Genomic DNA, 18,374 nt, shown 5'->3' on the forward strand with positions numbered 1-18,374 from the left:
AGATACTATGCTTCTCATAACTATTGTTAGGAATTAATAATTTTATGTTTGAGTAACATCTGTTGTGTTTCTTCCTTTCCAGTTCTTAAAAATATGATTAATTTTTTCTTCGCTATTCTAAGAATTCCATTGCAATATAGAATAAAAGCCCTATAGAGATTACGCTCGTCATGTTTCAGTCTGATAACCTATGTCTTTTTTTATGTGGAGGGTGTATTTATTTTTTTAAGTGTTTTTTCTTTTTAAATTATTTTTATTATTTTCTATGATACAGTTTTGTAGATATAGGGAAACCTCCCTTTCCTCCACCCCTCTAATTCCTCACCTAAGTTTTTTAAATGGCAAGTTTAATTTAAATTTCCTATAACTATTGATATATTTAGATCTCTTTCTATTTTAATTTTTATATCTTTTCGCTTTTTGCTGCTTTTTCTTTCATGCCTTTTCATTGAATGAACTTTCTTCCTACTCTATTTTTAACATTCCTGTTTCAGGGCTTAGCAAAATACACACATGCCACTTAATAAAATTCAAAGTCAGTGATGGGCATTTGGCTTAGTTAGCTCATATGCCTGTGTGATGGTTCAGAGTGCCTGCCTTTGAGTCCCAGCTTTGACTCCTGAATCCAGGTTCCTTCCAATACAGATCCTGGAGGGAATTAGTGATGGCACAAGTGATTGAGTTTCAGCTGTTACTTTTCCATCTCAGCTAGCAGGCTGTTGCCAGTGTTTGGGAAGTATACTGGCAAATGGAAGCTCTCTGTCACTCTGTCTCTCACGTGGAAAAAAAAACGTTGAAAGGCACGAACAGCACTCTCTTTAACCCCTGTTTTTGAACAGTGTAAAGGCTTGATATTCTTGAGCTTCATTCAGTCTCTTCCTTGTTCAGTATTACTGTACACTGCTTGTACTGGATCTCTTATTGGAGTGTTGTCTCAATGTTTTTCAGTCTTTTTGTTACTCTGTTGGGCAAATAATTTTAGCTTGCCAGCTGTTTTAACATTTTGAAAACATCATTCCTATATCTTCAATATTCTATTGTTGCCAATGAAACATCTCCTGTTCCACTTAATATTCCTTTTTATATACTCTTGTCCCTTGTCAATGGATATTTTAAAAATTTCTTTTACTTAGTGCTCTAAGGTTGCTGTATTATGTAGTATATTTAGCCATCATTATTGTTGAGTTTATGTTGCTTGAGATACATTTCATGTGTCTGTGTGGCTTTGCATTTTTAAACATTTCTGAAAAGGTCATGGGCATTATTTGTTTAAATACTATGCATTTTTCTTCTTTTCTCCTCTGATTCCTCTTACACGTTTGCTATTTCATATCTCTTCATGTCTTAACACTTGTATCTTGCCAATGTTTGCTACATTTTTGTGACAGCCTTTGGTTAAAAGCAGGATGTAACAATAGGAAATAATTGGTCCAATAAGAAATAATTGACCGCTGCTAGATTCCAGATTGATCATGGGACCAATTTTGATGATTCTACCTTCTCCCTTCTTTTTTGTACTTTAAATACATTAAAATGATGTAGTTAAGAACTTGCATTTTTTTTTTTAACATATTGGTTACTCAATACCATGTCAATTAATTCCGTAATGTTGTAAATTGTGGTTGATGTTATGTTGTGGCTTTAAATTGATTGGGATGATATTCTGCCAGCTCTGCCTTCAGACCAGAGATGGTCTCCCCAAGAAACTGTTGAATTTGCCTGGACAATAATATGCTGGACTCTATACTTGGTATACTGTTGCAATGAAAGAATCTTAACTGAATTTGAAATGTAACACAGCAACAAGGTGGAGGAATCCACCACGGGGGGAGGGTATGGGGAGGGGTTGGGGGAATCCCAGAGCCTATGAAACTGTGTCACATAATGCAATGTAATTAATAAAACATATATATATATATATATATATTAAAAAAAGAAAAAATCCAAAAAATAAAATGTATAGCAAATAGTTGTAATTTAAATGTGAGTATTGGTGTAAGGAACTAGTAACAATCTATATATGTTGGCATCTGATTTATAAGAAATGAGTACAGTGATTTATCATTGCCTCTTTAAATGCAGGAGAGTAAACTATTTTAGCTGTTTGTCTTTTGAATTTCTGTTGAAGTTGTGACAGAGCTAAAGAAACAGTTGTACTTCTGTTCATCAAGGTATAGTTTAAAAAGTTTTTAAAGATTTATTTATTTTGATTGCAAAGGCAGTTTAGATTTACAGAGAGATGGAGAGACAAAAATCTTACATCTTCTGGTTCACTGCCCAAATGGCTGCAAAAACGAACTGAGCTGATCCGAAAGCAGGAGTTTCTAGGAGCTTGTTCTCGGTCTCCAACGCAGGTGCTTTGAGCTGTCTTCTTTTACTTTCCCAGGATGCAAGCAGGGAGCTGGATAGGAAGTGGAGCAACAAGGACCTGAACCAATGCCCTTATGGGATCCTAGCACTTACAAGCTGCCTCTCTCTGAATGTCAGAATATTTCAGAGTTAAAGAGTGAAAATGAAACCCTTCTGAAAATTAGTCAGTTTATAAAAATCTGGGTTAAAATTAAAAAAAAAAAGATTGGTAGATTGAGGATTGAAAGAAATGAATTTCTGTCTCTGTTTCTCTCTCTCTGTCTCAATAAGTGCATCTCTTAAATGTTAACTGTTTTTAATCCATTTCTAGAGAATCTAATATATAGATATTGTTAGTCATTTCTCATCTCTTAAAATTGGATGTCAAACCCCAGGATGCTGTTAGTCCCCTAGACCAATGCTCCCTAATATTTCATTCTGTGCCTTAAATTGCTTCTGTTTATAACTTAATGAATTTAATTAAACACCATGTTTGGAATTGGGTTCAAAGGAATGTATCAATAGTTCTTAAAAAAATCTTTTGAATAATTAAAAGAAGTTGTTGTTATTGTACTCTACCATGTAGTTAAAAGAATTATTGATATTTTTCCTTTTTTATTTATTTTTTTGGCAGGGTTGTTACAAGTTGAATTGAAAACAAGAAAAACTTGCTTTTGGCGCCATCAGAAAGGAAAGCCAGACACTTTCCTTTCCACAATTGAAGCAATTTACTACTTTCTTGTGGACTACCATACTGAAATACTAAAAGAGAAATACAAAGGACAATATGACAACCTTTTATTTTTCTACTCCTTTATGTACCGGCTGATAAAGGATGCCAAATGCTCTGGAGATAAAGAAAAAAGAAAGCTTATCCATTAGTTTTTAATAATCCACCTGTGTCATTTTATTTTGCTAAAATTAATAAACTTAGTTATGCTTTGTTTATTCTTAAGAAATAAGCATGAATAATGCCTACAAGACTACTTGAAAAAATACCATTCAGTCTTACTTATATATCTTTTTAAAATTTATTTTTATTTTTTTGAAAGGCAGATTTCGAAAGAGAAGGAGAGACAGATCTTACATCCGCTGGTTCAATCCCTAAGTAGCCACAACGGCATTAGCTGAGCAGATCCGAAGCCAGGAACCAGGAGCTTCTCCAGGTTGCCCATGTGGGTACAGAGTCCTGAGGCTTTGGGCCATCCTCTACAGCTTTCCCAGGCTACAAGCAGGGAGATAGATGGGACATGAGCAGCTAGGACACGAACCAGCATCCATATGGGATCTCAATGCATGTTAGGCAAGGATTTAGCCACTAAACCATTGTGCCAGGCCCTTTACTCTTTTAAAGCAAATTGTATCTAAGGGAATTTTTCAGAGATAGTGGTAACTGAGTAAGTTATTACAAAAATTATTTGTTCAACTTTAACAATTCACTTCTTAAAAGAGTTTTCAATTTACTTTTGCTTGAAAGGCAACTTTTACAGAGAGATGTCTTCTGCTGGTTCATTCCCCAGATGGCCACAATGGCCAGAGCTGAGCTGATCCACAGCCAGGCACCAAGAGATTCTTTTCATGTTTCCAACATTGGTACAGGAGACCAAGGACTTGGATGATCCTCTACTGTCTTCACAGACCATAAGCAAAAAGACTTGGTTTGGAAATGGAACAGCTAGGACAAGGACCAACAGCCACAAGGGATGCTTTGGCAGCAATAGGTATAGGAGTAGCCCATTGATGTGTTATTTTTGCATAATTAGATATAGCATATCTAATTAGAATAATATTTGTTTAGAGATGATCATAACTTTTCATCTTTATTGACCACCCCTTTTAGGAGTGAGTAGAATCAGAATCGCCTTGCTGAAAAAAAAAAATGATTAGTGATTTCCTTGACGTTAATGAAAAGCAGAACCAGAATTAGAGCTCTAGTCTCTAGGGCTATTTAAGTCCACAGCCTGTGATGGGTATTTGTTGACTTTTTATTTTAAAGATTTATTTTTATTATTTTTTATTGGAAAGGCAGATATACAGAGAGGAGAGACAGAGAGAAAGATTTTCCATCCAATGATTCACTCCCCAAGTGAGAGCAACGGCCGATGCTATGCCGGTCCGAAGCCAGGAGCCTCTTTCAGGTCTCCCACATGGGTGCAGGGTCCCAAAGCTTTGGGTTGTCCTCGACTGCTTTCCCAGGCCACAGGCGGGGAGCTGGAAGGGAAGCGGGGCAGCCGGGATAGAACCAGCGCCCATATGGGATCCCGGGCGTGCAAGGAGAGGACCTTAACCACTTGCGCCACTGCGCCGGGCCCTTGTTGACTTTTACATCTATCTGATAATTTCTTTTTTTTAATAGAAGTTTAGTTTTTAATTTTTTATTTTTTCATGATATAGTTCCATATGTTCAGGGATTTCTCCTTCCACTCTCCCCATTCTCCATTACCCCCACTAATAATATAATAATAATATAGTAGTGTAGTTCTTCAGCAATAGTTACCAGTCTATCACTCTGCTATTTAAGTGCATTCTGACATCGTAGGTATAGACAATGGTAGAAAGCTCCAGCATCCTATTGTCAACATGGGGTTAACTAACAGTTTCATTGGGAGTCCTTCTTTTATTTGGAAATAGAGATGCTAACCACAGCATATCTTTACTTCCTGGTATGCTGTTCTCCATTGCACAGTTCTCCTAGGTGAGTATATATATGTACATGTTTACCTGTATATATTTATCTTGCATTTTGCGTGAAGGTTGTTTTATAGCAGAAAGAACATATGTTATTTGTCTTTTGGGGATTGGTTTGTTCAACTGAGCATAACGGTCTCTAGTTTGGACCATTTCGTTTTTTTTAATTCCATAGAGTAGATGTACCACAGCTTATTTATCCATTCTTCTTTCAGTGGACATCTGAGTTGTTTTCATGTCTTCACTATGGTGGATTGTGCTGCTGTAAATATAGGAATACAGATCACTTTCACATATGCAGATTTCACTTCCTTTGGATGTATTCCTAGAAGTGGGATAACTGGGTCATAGATTAGATTAATTTTCAGTTGTTTTAGCAACCGAAAGTGAGGTAGGGTACCTTTCTTCCACATGCACGCCAGCAGTGTTTTTGGTAAATTTCCAAATGTAGGCCAGTCTCCCTGGAATTAGGTGGAATCTCAGTGTCTGTCATTCATTTGAATTTGTTTTTTTTGAAAAATGCCTGCCCATTTCCTTTGCCTATTTACAATATTGTTTTGCTGTCAATGAGTTCTGAAGTTCTTTGTAAATCTTGGATATTAGTCCCCTAAGTGTTACATAGTTAGTGTGCAAAGATTTTCTCTGTTCTGTTGGTTGCTTATTCACTTTGTTGGGTGAAATTGCTAGTAATCATTTTGCAAGGCTAAATGATGGCACAGCTGGTTAAGTTGTTGCCTGTAATAACATCATCCCTTACCAGAGTGTTGGTTCGTCTGCTGCTCCATTTTTGATACTGCTTCCTGATAATGTACCTGAGAAAGCAGCAGATGATGATTCAAATTCTTGGACCCCTCCAACATTGTGGGGAGACCCAGTTCAAGTTCCAGGCTCTTGGTTTGGGTCTGGACCAGTCTTGGCCATTGCAGCCATTTGCAGAGTGAACCAAAGATCTGTCTGCCTGTTTGTCACTCTGCCTTTCAGATAAATAAGTAAGTATCATGTATGCAGGTGTGTATGTATGTGTGTGTTACCGTGCCATAGGATCCAGGGTAGTATGATTAAGTTCCCCACTGCCTCCTAACCGCAGTGATTGATGCAATGATGACTATGGATCAATGATCCAATAGCACCAGCATCCTTTTTGATAAGTAATATGATTACTGAAGGCAGTCAGGGTTATTTATAAAAGCAGTCTCTGTAGCTACACTAGCTGATCTAAATCTTAGCTTTCCCGTTTCTGCTCACCAATCCTGTGCCAGCTTCTGCATCTATAGAGTGGATAAAATAGTAACCTCCTTACAAGGGTATTGTGGCAATTAAATGAATATATTTCTAAGAGACTTTCAACACATATACATGTGTATGTGTTTTTTTATTTATGTAAAATATGAACTAAGAATAATTCAAGCCTAGAGTTGCTTGTAGCTGTTTGTACTTCCAGGTGAAAAGAGCTTGACTTAAAATGAAGCTAGCAATGGAAAGAAGAATGGAGAGAGGAAAAAGAGGTTGAATGGTGGTGGCATTAGCTAGTCACCTTGATGTAGCTGCTTGTGAATGGAGCATTCTGTGTTGGGTAGCTTCTGGGTGCTTCTCTGGATCCACCCTTTGCCCTTTCCCATTCTGTTCTCTGCTCTATGGGATAGATTCTAGTCCCCTGGCTTCTCTTTGGCTTAAAAAACAAGTAGCACCAGCAGGAAACTGGAAATGGAGAGTAAAATAAAATTGTATTTATTATATTCTTGGCTTCTTTCCTGCCATGAATTGTCTGTGTGCATCTACTGAATGCTATACTCTCCAGCATCATTTAGCTTCCCATGCAGTTATTCCAGTTTTCTGTCTCAGTTTGGGTCCTTGCGTCCTCTCTTTACCACTTGTTGCTTTTCATAAATCCTACTCAATACCCTTGTAAGTGAAGTGTTTGTTATACTCTCATATTCTCATGTGAAGTTTCCTTCTTTTTTGAATGCTAGAAATACTAGTCACTTCCTAAGGTATGGATAGTGGTGTACATGACATGCTTTTTTTTTCCTTTTTAAATATTTATTTTATTTTTATTACCAAAGTGGATATACAGAGAGGAGAGACAGAGAGGAAGATCTTCTGTCCGATGATTCACTCCCCAAGTGAGCGCAACGGTCAATGCTATGCCGATCTGAAGCCAGGAGCCTCTTCCGGGTCTCCCACGCGGGTGCAGGGTCCCAAAGCTTTGGGCTGTCCTCGACTGCTTTCCCAGGCCACAGGCAGGGAGCTGGAAGGGAAGCGGGACTGCCGGGATTAGAACTGGCGCCCATATGGTATCCCAGGCATGCAAGGCGAGGACCTTAACCACTATGCCACCGCGCCGGGCCCACATGACGTGCTTTATGAAAAAAATAGTCTTGATGAGATCCATTAGCTACACTTGTATCTCTCTCTTAGACATTCAAAACATACAGCATATTTGTTTTGATAATTATCTTATTTTGATACTCTTTGCATAGTTGATTAGGGCACAAAGGGTCAAGGGCTATGGGAAAGTGGGTAAGACCATTGTTTCCACATTATTGTTTTTTTTTGTATCTAGGGCAAAACGTACAGCATATTAAAGGCTCTGAAACATCATGAAAGAAATTAACATTCTGAACTTGTTAGTATGTCTTAAATTTACTTGAATATGTAAATTTGTTGACACCAGTTAGCATTCTAAGGGAATTAAGACATTTAGAATATTATATTTTAGAGTGATTCCTGATTATACATGTGGCAGCTAAGTGCTAGTTAATACATGAGTTAAGTAAACTGCTGATGGAGCCTGCAAATTTCTGGTGATCTTGAACCTCTGATTTCTTTGGATTCAGTGAGTTCACCATTGTATTATATTGATCATAAAAGGAATGTTATTATGTAAGGTTTGAACATTGTTAGCCTCATGGTCAGAGCCAAATAAACTAACTAGCTTGCTTATTTAGCATTGATTTTACAAGATAGAATTCAAAAGAAATTTCCTCATGTTTAGAACTTGGCTCCAAGAATAGAGGAAGGCTTGAATTGACTTAAGCAGGGCCAAAGTTGGATTTCTCCAGGCAAAATTTGGATTTCCCTGAGCCAAATTCTATCACCATTTAACTGGATGTATAAACCAGTTATACGGAAGAATTAGTGATGTTGGGAGAAACAGAACCATCCCATTTGCCGTCATCACACAAGTGGGATAAGAAAGATGACCCGCATACTTCACAAGAGCCTGATTTATAAATCCAGATAAAATCTCAAATTCTTTCCTTAAGAGGATAATATTACCTGTTTTGTATGACACATTACAAAAATGACCCTAATTATTTGCTCCTTCTATTCATGGTCCTGTTTAGATTGCTTTGAAGCACCCCTCCTACTCCTGCATTCTAAAACATCCACATTTTCAAAGATAGAGTATATTTCTACTTTTTCTTGTGGTTCTGCTGTTGACATAAGAACAAGTGTAGTTAAATCAGCCTGCTGGAGGACGAGACAGCTGTGGAGTTCAGCCAAATTCTCATGGTCACCCTACTGATTAATACCTGTATTGACAGCCAACCAACATTTAGTTATGTGCATGATTGCTATGTAATGCCAGATATTTGTGATCCAGGAGGACTTTGTTATGCCATTGGTTTTTTAACCTCATTGTGCAGAACTGTGTTGTGGCATTAAATGCCCTGTCTTTGGATATAATGTCAGTAGATCCCTGCTTAAATACTTAGCAGTGCTTTCAGTTGCACTGTGTTTCAGGTCCTGGACTACTAATTTTGTCTTAACTACCATTCACTGGTTCACTCCCCAAATAGACTCGACGACCACAGTCTGACCAATCCAGTCAGGATCTTGTAGCTTCCGGCTATCCCACATGGATACAAGGGCTCAAGCAGTTATGCCATCTGCTGCTGCTTTCTCAGGCACATTAACAGCTAGCTCATTGGAAGGGGAACAGCTGGGACTTGAACAAGTGCACATATGGTATGCTAGCACCAGAGGTGAAAGCTTGATGTACTGTGCCACAGTTCCAGCCTCTTTTAGCCTTATTTAATGTTATAATAAATGATATTTATGTCACTTATTTTACAGTATTGTGTTTGATGGAGAAAAATAGAGCCACCTGTGCTGCAATGCCAACACAAGACTTGGTTAATTAGCTAACTGTTTGTGACCTAAATCTTTTTTCAGTAGTTTCTCCCCTTTTACTGGAATAAACTAACTGGCTAACCAAACAGCAAGACTTTATTTTGGCTACCTTCTAAAGGTGATGTCTACACTCAGCACAAAGTTCATTTGTTCTATTTTTTGTTTTCCACTTGAGGAACTCTCTCAGAAAGTCAAAATACGGGCAAAAGTAAATTTAAGAACCAATTCAGAATATCCTCCTATTGAATAATGGGGTTTCTAGAAAGAATGAGAATTGTGGAAGAATTTTTTAAACATTTTAAATTGTCATAAATCCAAAGATATAAGTTTTAGAATTCAATAAAAGGCCAGAATATAAGGCTTATTGTTAAATTCAGTCATGGATGAAGATAAAATACTAAACATTTTCAATGAGAAAACCAGTTATCTGGATGTTGGAGGACCTCTCAGAAACACTATTGACGGATCGTCAATGGTATACTAAGCTAAACCTTTGCCTGTGGCGTCAGCATCCCACATGGGTACCAGTTCATCTCCTGGCTACTCCACTTCTGACCTAGTTCCCTGCCTGTGACCTGAGAAACCAGCTAGGGTATGTCTCAAGCCCTTCAGCCTGTTTCCACATAGGAAAGGCCCTGGCTTCTGTCTTCAGATCACTCAGCTGCACCCATTGTGGCCATTTGGGGATTGAACTATTGGGTGGAGAACTCTGTTTCTCCTTTCTGTAACTGACTTTCAAATAAAACTAAAATAAATTTTAAACAGCATTGAACAATAAGATACACAGCATGACCAATCTAAGTAAAAACCAATTTTCATTGGGATTTTGGTTTTTACTAATTCCATTATGTTATAAATTGTTACTGATGTAATGTCGGGGCTTTTAATTGATTGGGATGATACTCTGTCAGCTCCTACCTTCAGACCAGAGACGGTCTCCCCAAGAAACTGTTGAACTTATCTGGACAATAAGATGCTGGACTCTATGCTTTGTAGATGATTGCAAGGAAAGAATCTCAAATGAATTTGAACTATGGTAATGCAACAAGGTGGAAGAATCCACCATGGGGGGGGGCGGGTTTTGGGGAGAGGAGGGGGGAATCCCAGTGCCTATAAAACTGTGTCACATAATGCAATGTAATCAATTAAAAAAAAAGAAGAAGAAGAAAAAAGTGAGGCAAAGTAAGGGATGCACATTGACTATCACAGGAGGGAGCACTCATCCTGAAGGCAGAGTGACTGCAGATAACTGCAGCAGTGTAACCCTAAGTGGAGAAAACACCGAATGGGAATGTCCCAGGTGACAACATTTTTGGCATAGCAGTATTTTTCCTTAACAAATAACAAGGACCCTGATGTGCAACAATGTGTGGAGAAGGCAGAGTGATTAAACGTGAGATCAGAGAGCTACAGTGAGGCGGATTTAGTCTGATTCTAAAGTAAGAAATGAAAATAACTCTAGCTCTCTCCCATTCTGAGAAGAAAAAAAAAAGCTTTTTTCAGTGATTTTAAAGTTTTTTTTTTGTAGTGTTACATATTTCTTTTTATGTTTTTGTATACAATTAAAAGCTATTGTAACATTGTACATTCTAGGAAATTCTAGAGACATTTTAACATACTTCAAAGCATTTTGGAGGAAAGAGCAGAGAAAGGAAGGAGAAAAGGAAGAGGTGGGGACAGAGAAGGCTGGAAATAGAGCATTGAAAGGAGGAGGAGAAAAACAAGAATAAAGTGACAGGTCTGAGTGTAAGTGTAGACTCTGTATAAATCCAGCTTGCTATTAATGTGTGCTCTCAACAACAGCCTGTGATGGTTCAAGTAGTTTAGTTTCTGCCACCCACACCCTGCTCCAGGGCCTAGCCACAGCCGTTGTGGGCAGTCTTCATATGTTTCTCTTCGTATCTGTTTCTGTCCCTATTCCTTTCAAGCAAAACACTTTTTTTTTTTTAAGAAGGAAGGAATGAGAAAACAAGTGGCCAATGTTTATAATCTTTGAGGAATGAGTTTCATTTTCTCTTCCAAGATATATTCCTCTGAAAACATACTGTTTGGATTTAAAAAATAGAAATCTTTGTTACTTTTGTGAAGCTGAAACTACTTTTCCAAATTTAAACCTGGACACCTCCATATGTTTTAACAATGGAAGTTAAGAAGCTATTCCAAAAATAAATTAATTCTACTTTTCAGATGAGTGTACAGAAATCCTTTTTTAAACTGGTGACATGACAACTCAGAAGTCCAGGACATCCTGTTGGATGGAAGAATCGTGTAACTGGACCCTCAGGACAATGGAAGAAAAACATACTGTAAAGGCAGCACTGAATTAGCTCCTAAGCAGTGCCGTGGCACTGAGACCAGTATGGTTTTTGTCAGCTTTCTGTCTCATCTTAACACACACAGGCAGATGAAACCATAAGAGCAATGCTAACATCACTTGAAATGACCGTTTGGAATAGTTAAGTTGCATACTACGTAACCTCTATATCAGGTAGCTCAGTAGTTGATCAGCAGTTCAGATACCATTTAGTACTGACATTGATATCAGAGTGCCTGAGTTCAAGTCTCAGCTCCGCTTCGAATTGTAGTTTCAAGCTAGTGTTTGCCCTAAGAGTTGATGGCTCAAGTATGTGGGTTCCTGACACCCATATGTGCGACTTGGACTGAAATGCAAGCTTCTGGTTTCAGGTTGGTCCAGCCTCAGGTGTTACAGACATCTGAGGGTGCACACAAAGGTGAAAGATCTCTTTTCTTTTTCTCTGTCTCTGCCTTTCAGATGAATACAAAATACATATCAAATTTAAAATATACCAACAGAGCAGTGGAGAAGTTGCAAAACACATCTATTTTTTAAAACACTACTTTCTCTGACATAATTGAAAAGCTTAGCAATGTATATGATTTCAATGAGCCATATTAACCCTTCTATCTTTTGCCAATTGTTTTTGAAACATTCACATGTTGACTGTGGGATGGTGCAGAATATTTATAAAGATTTATTCTAAAATTTCTATTTTGTTACATAAAGCATAAGGGGGAGTTGGAGGAAGAATGGAAGAAGAAGGGAAGTTACATGATAGGAATGTGTGAACGTGAGAATGGCAATGGTGAAGACAAGTGTATGTGTAAAGCTACGAGTTTTCAGCCTGGCGATAGCTTTTTAATCAATCTTGCTTTTCAGAGCTACTGCTCTGGATTTTCAACCTTAACCATATCATCCTTTGCTTAAAACTTTTTAAAAAGTTTTATTTATTCATTTAATTTGAAAAACAGCCTGGGACTCAATCTGGGTTCTCCAGATGGCTGGCAGGAACCAAGCTTCTTGTGCCTTCCAAGGTGTGTGTTAGTGCTGAACTTGAATGGAGAATGAAAGCAGGATTCAAAGCCATGCATCTCCAGTAGTGTCTTAACTGCTATGCAAAATGCTCAAATAATACTTTAGAGAATTAAGTTGTGTGATGAACCCAGACTCCTCTGTTGACTGCATTGATTACCACCCTTGACTTACATCGAGAGAATTTGCACCTTGTTTGAGATTCTGAAGGACAATAGGAGTATCATTTCCCTATGCTTTGCATTGTCTATTTTTTGTGTCAGGTAGGTGTGGTTCTCTGTGGACTAGTTATTCTCCAGCACCTCCTCTGTGATAGCTCTGTACTTTAAGTGACAGTCACTAATTTCTTCACAGATGAAACACTGAACATATTGTTTCCATTATGATAAGCAACTTTTATATAGTTATTATTGGTTTTCCATTTGTTTGCTCACTGATTTGTGAGCTTGTGGGCAGGGTCTTTGACTTATTTTTCATTTTGCCATCTGTATCTAACACTGATAAATGTAGACTGCATTTAAATGTTGGTTGATTTAAATTAAACAGCCAGAAAAATAATAATTCAGCATACAGCCTTTCACTTCAAAGACTCTAGTATTAATTAGGCTTCTGTGTTATGAACATTACGACATATAATTTATCTTCTTAAGGGGAAAAGGGTTTTTATGGCAGATCGCCAGATCAAGCAGTCACACAGTCTTATATTCGTTTGGATAAGAATATCCCGAAAGGCAAAGGTAATGAATCGAAAACTTGTATAGAGGTCTTTTTACTTAGAGGGGGGGAAGGATTTGCAATTTTTTTTTAAACCAACTATTTCAAGAAAGTAAGTTATTGTGCAATACGATTCTTCTGAAAATAATGCCCAGAGGAACAGCACTTCTAGAGAATGCTAAATCCTAGTGTGGCTAGATTTCATTTTCGTTTTGGCAACGGCTGCAGCTGTGGCCAGCCTAGCAGATGATGGAATGCAGTTGAGGATTTGATATGGGGGAAAGGAGAGGGATCGAAATTCCCTGCCCTGCAGCAGTTGGTGCATAGACCCCAGTCCCTCCCCTTTCCTTACCTCTTCTTGATTCCAACTCTGTCAGCACCACTAAGAAATATATCGTTCTGTTGGCCAAGCTATAAGAACCGGGTTCCATTTTGTAATCCTGAAAATATCATGGGAAGGGACCTTAAAAAACTAAGATAAAGATGTTATATTGTGCTTTTCTAGTTCTTACAAAATATATCTTTGTACTTGAACAAGTGTCAAGTTAAGCCACAGAGAAATGCTTTTCTTTAAAAATTTTTATGTAAATAGTACTTTGCTATATATCCAAGACAAAAGAAACAGAATAATTTCAATTTAATTATGCTCTCCTTTACTTCAAATAATATGAGATCATATGCCTACTGGGAAATGGCACAGTGGTCTTGGCCAGCAGTGTTTTATGAAGAAGATAATTTCCAGTCCTGTTTTCTGCTTTTGACCCAGGCTCAGCCCCTGTCTTCAGGGCATTTGGGCAGTGAACGATGGATGGAAGATCAGCTTCTTTCTCTCTCTGCCTTTGAAATAAATGAATAAAATCTTGAAAATCAGAACAAAATTCAAAAAGGCCATGAATCCATGAATTACAACATATGAAGTAAAATAAGCATAAACTTTTATGTGTTAAATTATATAACCACATGATAGATTTTACAAAAGTCACTACAGGCAGAAAGACATTTTTAGGAACCAAATCTTCAGTTGTTCAAAGTGGCCTTTAACAAGTTGCTTTTAGAAATTGGTGAGTCAAACATACAGGAAAAAAAGATGTTTGAAGTTCTAATGAAAAATAATAAGCAATGAACAGACATACATGTAGCAGACTGGATTGTGCAAATATTCCTAGAATATTTGAAAATTTTCATTATGTTACATCATAATAAATCCTGCAAAATAGAAATCTGAGAATTGGTATTCTGTGTCTAAATGTCATAACATTAGAAATTTCTATAAGAGTAGCATAGACTATTCTCTCACAATTTGCAAAAAATACAAATTTTTGAGCTAAAAAACCATGTGTTTTATTGAAATGTAAGATACTGTATTATATCAAAATGTGTTATGCTGCAATACTTGATTTTATTTAAAAAATGGAAAATTAACTGAGATGCAACTGAAAAAAATTTGCAAAAAGCAAATAAAACCAAAGAGGGGATGCAGGGATCAGTAAAGACATAATATTTAAATGTTATATAATTAGTGAAGGAGAAATAACTATAACTTCTGAGTTTGGATGACTAAAAGGTAAGCAATAGTTTTTTGAAATGACCCTCCCTCCCCCCAAAAAAGACACATAACTTGGCTTTTCCCACATCGGGAGTAATTTGATTCCCAGACTGACAAATTATTTTGGGTAGAATGATTTTATCTAGGATTGGATATGTGACATAGGCAGATCCAAACAGGATCTTTTTGGGGAAAAAATGAAAACACAGGCTTTCTTTTCCTGGGAAAAATTAACCATGGGAGAAACAAGTTCTCTCTTCTTCATATTAAAGTCTAAAGGAAAAAAAATTTTTTTTATTATAAAGATTTATTTTTATTATTTTTTTTTATTGGAAAGGTGGATATACAGAGGAGAGACAGAGAGGAAGATCTTCCGTCCGATGGTTCACTCCCCACGATCCGAAGCCAGGAGCCTCTTCTGGGTCTCCCACGCGGGTGCAGGGTCCCAAAGCTTTGGGCTGTCCTCGACTGCTTTCCCGGGCCACAGGCAGGGAGCTGGAAGGGAAGCGGGACTGCCGGGATTAGAACTGGTGCCCATATGGGATCCTGGGCGTGCAAGGCAAGGACCTTAACCACTGCGCCACCGCGCTGGGCCCCCCCCCCCCCAAATTTTTTTTTTTATTACTGGTTTAGAACAGAACCTGCCAGACAATGAAGCCAACAGAAGACTTTTCCCAAGAGACAAAAAAGAATAGGTAGAAGATAGCATGTAAATCTGAGACTGTTTCCATGAAGGTGGCTTCGGTTTCAAGCTCTAGATATAAAACAAGCTTGCATTCATAGTCTTAAAAGTGTGAAGGTGAGTCCTCCAAACACTGGACTTTGTTTCCTTCTCTTTTCCTTCCTTCCTTCCTTCCTTCCTTCCTTCTTTCCTTCCTTCCTTCCTTCCTTCCTTCCTTCTTTCCTTCCGTCCCTCCCTCCCTCCCTTCCCTCCCTTCCCTCCCTTCCCTCTCTCCCTTCCTCTCTCAGAAGAGTTTTACCTGTTTTCTATTTGGGTACCACCGAGTCCTTAGTTCAACATTAACAATGAGGAGATATCAGAAAGGCTGGATAAGGAAGTATCTGTCCATAGGCATTCCCTCATTAAACAGAATCTAATTAGCAGGTGTTTAGGTCCTTAGGGTTTTTACACAAGTCAAACAAGCTAAACTTCTTTCCTTTGTTGTATTTATGTTCTAGTGGGAAGAGAGAACTCATGAATGGTGAACATATGTAAATAATATTTATATTTTAAGGGACAAAAGCTATGGGAACAAGAGCAGGGTAAGGAGTTTCAGGAATGGATGTATGTGTTTTGGAGAGTACAGATTTCAGTATTAAACAAGATGACCACTAGGCCTTGAGAGGGTGGCAGTTAAGCAAAGAAATAAAGGAGCTGAAAAGAATTTTCCAAATGTATAACAGGTTAATTCCAGTGCTGAAGGAACAATAATGTAAAACCCTGAAATGGAATCAGCCTTATTGCTGGTCCAAATAGCCTTCAATTTCCCTAGCCAACACATTCCCTGACAGAAATGCACGATAATGAATATACACATCAACAATGGCTGTGTTTGTGAGCAAAGCTCCCAGGAGTGCTGCCGTGCACATGCTGTACAGCTTGCAACAACTGTTCATTGGCATCATGGAGAGAGGAATCCCACTGAGCTCTTTGGACAGTTTTTGTTTTTTTAGGGTATCGAATTCCTCTGCTTAGACCATGGCATGGTCTAAGTCACATCCTCTTTCCCAGTGCTGACTAGCACACAAGCTCCATTAGCTCACTGTTCCAGGACATCTGCTTCTGAGGCTTTCAGCTGTTGCCCAGCTGCTGCTCTGCTCTCAGAACACCCTAGCAGACTTTATTGCCCAGTTCCCGACTGTCTCTCACTCCTCCTCAGCCTGTTGATGCCTGCCCTGAACATTCTCAGGCGAAATCAATGAATTTAACATTTCCAAATATTGATTTTAAGGGAACCTAATGAGAAAGAGGTGAATATAGACAATTAAATAATAATAGAAAGAACACTCACAGTATGATATTTTACAAAGAACATTTTATAAAGAGGTAGAGATGACGAATAAGAACTATTCAGAAATCTTGATGCTAAAGAACTAAATTAATGAAATTGAAAATATATTTGAAAGCTTCAACAGTAGTATTTTGCAAATGAAAGAAGTTTCAACCTTTAAGGCAGGTTTTTTGAAAATACCCAGTAAGGGCTCGCGTGGATTAACCACCACCTACAATGCCTAGCTCCAATGTGGGCAACTGATTTGAGTCCCAGATGTTCTACCTCTGATATTGTTCCCTGATAATGTGCCTGGGAAAGCAAAGAAGGATGTTTCAAGTCCTAGGACCACTGCAATCACTTGGGAGACCCAGTTCCATTCTCCTAACTTGGACTCCGCCCCACTCTGGCGATTTTGACCATATAGGAAGTGAACAGAAGAATAAAAGATATCTCTCTCTCTCTTTCTCTCTTTCTCACCCTACGTTTCAAATAAATTAATAAATCTTAAGGAAAAATATCCAGCTCAGAGAAAGAGAGAGAGAGAGAGAAGGTAAGAAAGAAAAGAAAGAGGAAGATTTTAGCATACTGAGAAGCGAAGATACCTTGCAGTATGTATCTCTACTTCCAAATAAAAGATGAACTCCCAATGATACTGTTAAATATATGTTGACAATAGAATGCTGGACTTTCTACCATTATCAATACCTACAATGTCAGGATATACTTAAACACTTAACAGTTACACTTAACAGTTGAAGGACTATCCTATTGTAATAACATGGAGTAAAACAGTGGCAGGGATAAGGAAGGTGGAGGGAGAAATCCCTGAGCCTGTGGAACTGTTCATGAAAAATAAAAATTAAAAGAAAAAATGAGCCAAGGAAGCCTTTGAGACCTACAGGACAGCATTATCAAGAAACATATGCTCTAAGGAGAAGGGAATGGAAAAGACATAGAAAAAATCTATTCAATATTCACTATGCTTAGAAACCCTAAATCTTTGGAAATGTACAGACATCTATTGCTAGGATAACCATAGGAGCCCTAATAGATTTGACCAAAAGCAAGCAAAAATGCTACACATTTAATGCATATTACTTCAAATTATAAAAAAAAAAACCAGGAAAATTGTAAAAAAACAGCAAAATAAAAAGTTATTTCTGAGAGAATCCCCATTAGGTTAATGCTAGCCTTATTAACTGAAATGTCAGAGACCAAAAAAGCATGGTGTAAAATGTTCAAAGTCCTGAAAGGAAAAAATGAAAACATCTGCCAGTCGAGAGTAACATACCCAGAAAACCAGTCCTTCAGAAATGGGGAAATAAAGATCTTACTTGACAAGCAAATCATAAAATGTATTATCATTGAACTGGACTCCAAGGACTGCTGAAGGGAGTCCTATATTAGAAGAAAACAATGATAGCCACCATCATGAAAGCATACATCTCAGTACTAGAGCAGTTACAGATAAGAGAAAGAGAAGAAATCTAATGATTCACATTCTGTGATAACTTCTTTCTGGATTCTATTTGCTTTGTTGTGAGTTTTAATTAAACTGTAGTTCACTAATTGCTTTTCTACTCAAGTTATTTAATCAGGGCATTTTGGGGAGAAT

The 18,374-nt window shown here is 37.7% G+C and overlaps 1 protein-coding gene across 4 annotated transcripts in view; it reads left to right on the forward strand.

Moving 5' to 3' along the window:
• The window catches only part of DTWD1 (DTW domain containing 1), a 127,806-nt gene that overhangs the window by 15,186 nt on the left and 94,246 nt on the right, over window positions 1-18,374 (forward strand). For 3 of the 4 annotated variants that reach the window (XM_040969036.1, XM_040969035.1, XM_040969034.1), the window contains one exon: window positions 2,984-3,315. The exons of the other annotated variant lie outside the window; for it this stretch is intronic. In XM_040969036.1, the coding sequence (XP_040824970.1) occupies window positions 2,984-3,231 (248 nt within the window). In that variant the 3' untranslated portion in view covers window positions 3,232-3,315. Of the gene's footprint in view, window positions 1-2,983; window positions 3,316-18,374 lie in introns of those variants that run through there. 4 annotated transcript variants of the gene reach the window in all.

Source organism: Ochotona curzoniae, unplaced genomic scaffold (assembly GCF_017591425.1).
Source record: "Ochotona curzoniae isolate NIBS_2020 unplaced genomic scaffold, NIBS_Ocur_1.0 scaffold_4701, whole genome shotgun sequence".
In the NCBI taxonomy this organism is placed as follows: Eukaryota; Metazoa; Chordata; class Mammalia; order Lagomorpha; family Ochotonidae; genus Ochotona; species Ochotona curzoniae.